Here is a 6,067-nt window from a genome sequence, read left to right on the forward strand (position 1 = left end):
GGATTTAGAATTAACTCTCTAACTTCATATAAAAGAATTAAATAAAATATCAATATAATAAATAAAATTTATTTTTAATATGAAACTTTATAAATGGTTAGATTATAATTTATAATCCCCAAATTTGGACTGAAACGAAAAAGACACTACTGAATTTGAAAATTACAAAATTTCATCATAAATAGTAATTTTCAACCAAAAGTGGTCAGAAAATCATTCCTTCATGTTTTGCGGGTTCCAGCTCGATTCCTCGGTGGTGGAATACAGTCAAGGTTTCAAACAGGAGACTTTTGGATCACCTGAAAATTTCCGTGGAAAGAGAGACCTACCGGTGAATAATTACCGTCGGGCACGGCTGCTCTGGCATGTTGTCGTGTTGCCGCTAACTTGTCCGGTAGCACCGACATGGCGTAGTTTCAATCTGAAGATTCCCGTGGGCCGTAAACATACTCACATGTCTGTCAAACATCAAAATCCGTACTCCCCTAGACTTTGCCGTTAAACGATGTTAAAATAAAATGTGTCCTGAGATTTAAAGAAATGAGATCGGAGGAACTGGACGCACAGACGTGAAATCCACTCTCTGGTGAGAGTGGCGTTAATTCCTGCGCCTTATCCTGGCTTTGATTTGGTATCTCCTTGCCTTTCAAGCTTCTGAATGCACCGTGCGTATAAATGTACGAAAGTATAGATGTCGGAGAGAGGAGGAAAAAAAATGAATTTACGAGGACCTCATTCTCGAGTCTGCAGCATAGCTCCGGTACTTTGAATTTTGTTTTTTCTTATCTTGAAAGACGCAGCTCCGCAAGGGTCGAGATGCCGGTTAGGTTTAGCAATGTCGGCGGAATGGAGATCAGTTTGCTATTATCTTGAAAATGAGGTAATGTTTGGTTTCTGTAGCTGTATAAGCATTCTGTAGAATATACGCCTAAAATTAGGGGAAAGGAGCCTTGGATGAAAATGTTCAGTATCAAACCGGTAAATCTTGCATAAGATTATAAGAATATTTTGAATCTTTAAGAGAAATAACGAAACGAAGCAAATGACTGAGAAATTGAGAGGCTTTTCACAAATCGGCAGATATCCAGTGAAAATCGGCACAGAGCTAGGAAACCTGATCATGAATTCAGACAATGGCTGTTAGCAGCAGAAATTTTGTCTTCCGGCCGTTCGGCTAAGTATATCCGTACACGGAAAAGAAAGGTGAGGAGCTTATTTGCATTGTGCGGACTGCCGGAAGTTCATTTCCAACTTTGTTTGAATTGCCGGAAACTAGCCTGAGCTTCTGCCTCACAGCTCTTCACTTGGTTCTGATGTTCTTGATCTTGTCAAGAACCTTGAGGTTTAAAATTACGGACAATGAAACCGGATGCTATGAGGCTGGAATACGGATTTAATCCGTTTGCGGCAAATTTCCGTCCACAAACTCATAACAAGAGGGCTGGAAATAGTAAGCCTTAGGCCCCCGTTTAGATCCCGTGAAGACAGGTTTGGCTTTGAAGGGTTTCCGAAAAGTGTCTGAAATTTTTCAGTTTGTGTTATGAGAAATAGTTTTTAGTACAGCAGAGACAATGAAGAACGGGGGATCTGTTTCAGGATTGCGAGGGAAGCAAGTTTCCATCGCGCTTATTGCATTAGTTTGCACCACATTTATTGTTTGGGGACTGGAAAGAGCTCCATTTCTAACTGTTTTCCCGTAGATGAACGCGTTCGGATGTTGACTCTTCCAGACTCTCTGCAGGAGAATTGGCTGGAAATACTATCTTCAGGTTCGCTTCTTCAATGACTATCTGTTCATTCATAGTAAAGTAATTTAATTTTTATTCTCTTGTAGGGATGAATGATCTCGATGACATTACTAATTAAGTTCCTACAGAATCTGGTCTCGAGGTGTTTGAGATTTGTATCATTAAGGTCCTACATAAGATTGTTTTGAGGTCTTTGTCTGTCTGCTCTGTGTTTGGGAGTTCCATTTCATTGCACCGTTAGTGCAAGCTACACCCCAGTATTGTTGGTCCAATATGTTATGAAAACTAGAAAAATAGTAATAATAGATTCAATTTGAAGGAATTAATAATCACTCACAATAAAAGTAACACTATAAAAACTAGATCATATCAATATTAGAAGAAGAGCAATCAGAGGAATCAGGGAATCTGTCTGGCAGCATCCAGGTTGAAATTTCAAAGACATTTCACTTACTCTTTTTTTGACAAATTGCTTGTTTTTCTTGACAATCTGCTATAAATAGTGATGATGTTTATTGATAACCAGTTATAAATATTTATGGTGTTTGATAGGCAAAATGCCCCATGACGGACACCGTTCTTGTCTGTTTGTTGTCAACCTACAGTATTAATGGCGAGTTGCAACGATATATATAGAGAAGCACAACAGTAAAGTTCTATCTTAAAAATTTTTAAGCACAAATAGATTTGCACCTCAATTATTTTTTTTAATAGATCAGGGGTTAAAGATGGATCTATTATGCTTATCTAATTACAGCCAGCTCTTACCTATTGTTTTTCTTTAAGATCCATCTCCTTCCATTAAATTGGCAAGTTTCTGGGCATTTTCTTTTCTCGTTTTGGTTTTTTACAAATATAATATCAGGAATGGAACGTAGGCTCAACCCAAATAATTTTCTGGATCACTTTCATTACATGCGAATATAAGACTTTTCACAATGGCTTCGATTTGCACGGGTTCTCATGTTTCATGCCTTCATCAAATATGTTTTTATACCAATAACAGTATTCTAAAATCAACTGCTTGGGCAGGTTCATCTTCGGACACACCTCCAATCATGGAAAGTCAATCTCTACCAGCTGGAGAACCTGATTCCTTTTCCATTACCATACCAGCTAAAGAATTGCTGCCCATCTCAGGATTACCGGCTAATGTAACTGAATATTTCTCAGTTGAAAACTCACCTTCTAGCTCAGGTGAAAAGTTGATTGATGAAAAGTTGCCATTCAGGCCAACCGAAGAATTGCCGACAAAAAATTCCCATTCCAGTTCAGAAAAAGATATTATGGTCGGAGGTTTGTTCTTTCCAGAGGCTGATAATATGAAGTCCAGCTTGGCAGAAAAAGAGAAATCTTCGGCAATTGAAAAGCCCTCTGACATTACTTCTGCAGAATTACCTCCTACAAAAGATGAAAAGTCATCATCTGTTGAGAAGAATGGTCAGTATCTTTGCTTGACAGTGGTTGCACTTAGGCGGGATCTGATAACTTCAAAGAACCTTCATCACAACTGCAATATTATTAAAATATATCTAGCAGAAAATGAATGGGAATAAGTTTATATTAACTGTTAAATCAAATACACATGCATTATTTAGTAGTTTTTGATTGAAATTGCAGTTGTGTGTTTTTCTTTCAGTATGTGACCATACCGTAGGAAAATGGGTTCAAGATAGCAAGAAACCAATATACTCTGGAAAGAAGTGTCAGCGCTGGTTATCAGGAATGTGGGCATGCAGGTTGACACAACGCCCTGATTTTTCTTATGAAAAATATCGATGGCAGCCTGATAACTGTGACATGCCCAATTTTGAAGGGCGGCACTTTCTTACAAGGTATGGGGATTATCAAGCCTTTTCCATGCTCCTGTCATACACATATGTATGTAGTATATTCTCATGTTAGACCATTGACATTTCTAATTTTTCCTTTTCACAAGATTTGTGAAGCGTTGCTTTGCTGAAGTGTGCACTTTTTTCTGCTTCAAATTTGTGAGAGTAATTGGCAGTTCCAAAATTTGACTCGTTATTTTCTGTATTTACTTTGTAGAATGCAGAACAAAACAATCGCATTTATTGGGGATTCGTTAGGAAGGCAACAATTCCAGTCTATGATGTGCCTCATTACAGGTGGTAAAGACAGTCGAAATGTTCAAGATGTAGGCAAGGAATATGGTTTAGTACGTGCTCGTGGTGCGATAAGGCCAGATGGTTGGGCCTATAGATTCCAGAAGACCAACACAACTGTATTGTATTATTGGTCAGCAAGCCTCTGTGAAATTGAACCACTGAACCCAGGAAACCCATCCACCGGCTTTGCAATGCATCTTGACCGACCGGCATGATTCCTGCGTACTAATCTTCATAGGTTTGATGTTGTAGTGCTGAATACAGGGCACCATTGGAACAGGGGAAAATTTAATGCAAACAGATGGAACATGTATGTCAATGGACAACCAAACAATGATAGGAAGGTGAGAGACCTCCAAAGTGCTCGCAATTTGACAGTGCATAGTGTTGTGAGATGGCTTGATGAACAGTTGGATAAGTATCCAAACTTGAGGGTCTTCATGAGAACCCTATCACCTAGGCACTTCTTTAATGGGGATTGGAACTCAGGGGGTCGTTGCGATAACACCAAACTGTTGTCTGGACGTCGCATTGTTTCTCAAAACCGAGCTCATGATCCAGCCGCTGAGAGTGCTGTTCAGAGCACTAGAGTTGAAAGTTTAGATATCACTGGAATTTCAGAGTTAAGGGATGACGCTCATCTATCCAAATACACCCTCAAATCGAATAATGGCTCTCAGGATTGTTTGCATTGGTGTCTTCCTGGGGTCCCTGATACATGGAATGAGGTCCTTTTTGCTCAGCTGTTGCTTCCAACACCAAAGAAACTGTTAGCACAAATATGATGTTGCAGCATTATTTTCCAAAGAACAGGATTCTATCTCTGGTTTGTGGAAGTGCAACTAATAACTTGTTCCAACATGAACAGATAATGGATTTGGAGATCTATTATAATAGATTACAGTAAGTAAATGCACATTTCTTATATCATATTGTCTGTTGGGTTATTATTCTTTCAACTTATGAAAAAAGTGTGACAAGGATTAGAAGCAAATATGTTGTTGCAGTTGCAATGATTTTCATCTTCCCAGTAAAAGCAGTTGGGAAATGCATCCTTGTGATCTTGCAGAGAAGGCAAGTTACACATTGTGGCATAGTGAGTCGCTATATTTCTTCTCTAATAGTAAGTCGATGTTGACTGGAAGGTATCCCCAAACGCTGGCTATGCAGTCATATAATTTGTTGCTGCAGTCAATGTTGGATAATTATAACTGTCGATGTCGCTAGAACGTTTCCTATTTTTATTTTTTATCCAATAAACGGTGCTTAGTGCATTTCTGATCCATTTCTATATTGGCACACTATGCTTTTGAATGTGTTGATTTTAAAACACCTCGGAAAAAGGAAAAGCGAACAAAAATCCTTTACAAATGGAATTTGCAGAGTTTCTTTAAAAAACCTCTTGAAAAGGATCAGCGAACAGAATCCTTTACAAATGGAATTTGCAGAGTTTTTTCATTGCATTTGCATGTCTTGCGGTAGAGAAAATATCAGGTGCGAAGTTTGCTTCTGTTTATCCCCTTCTTCCATTCTCGCCATTTTATTTTAAAGATTTTAAATTAAAATATAAATAAGTTTGTTCTTAAACCTTTTTACCTGATAAGTAGAGAAAGCGAGGTTCCGTCAGTATAGCCAATGTATATTCGAATTCCCAATGTTCCAATTGATTTTGGTGTTTGACATTTAAGTTGCTGACTACGTTGTATAATTATTTTAATTTTCTTTTTTTCCTTTTTGGGAAAGTTATATATATATATATATATATATATAATTTTTTTTTGGTAAATGGAGTATAGTTGTTAGAATTATAAGTTTCAGGTTATACATAATCTAAATGTTACACATTTTTTAAGATATTTGTTATTGATTTAATTTTATATAATATCTGATAAATATTTGTTAAAATTATATAATCTATACAATTCAGATATTACCAAAACTTTAGAAATGCTTGGTACCAAATCTATTATATTATCAATAAAAACCACAATCCCTTAACATCTCACCAAATTCCGCATTCCATGGCAAAACTCCAAAATGTAAAGTCGTTACATTATGCTGTTCCACATTTTATTTTCCATTTTTTAAAGACTGGGGCTTGTCTTTTGTCAAAAGCGTCGTGTTGAGTGTGTACAACGATTACGGTGCTATCAAAGCCGTGCACATCATATATTTTTTTAATGTTAATTT

General features: G+C 37.3%; 1 protein-coding gene across 1 annotated transcript; it reads left to right on the forward strand.

Annotated features, from left to right (window-relative positions):
• The first annotated feature begins 467 nt into the window (after positions 1 to 467).
• Positions 468 to 5,162, forward strand: LOC149255554 (protein trichome birefringence-like 14). The gene is given in 4 exon segments (XM_089460515.1): positions 468 to 1,769; positions 2,781 to 3,188; positions 3,388 to 3,583; positions 3,798 to 5,162. Coding segments are annotated over 4 exon segments (1,524 nt in total). The 5' UTR covers positions 468 to 1,714; the 3' UTR covers positions 4,663 to 5,162.
• The last annotated feature ends 905 nt before the right edge of the window (positions 5,163 to 6,067 follow it).

Source organism: Pinus tabuliformis, chromosome 7 (genome assembly GCF_031772625.1).
Source record: "Pinus tabuliformis cultivar Carrire ecotype Pingquan chromosome 7, CPIR1, whole genome shotgun sequence".
NCBI lineage: Eukaryota > Viridiplantae > Streptophyta > Pinopsida > Pinales > Pinaceae > Pinus > Pinus tabuliformis.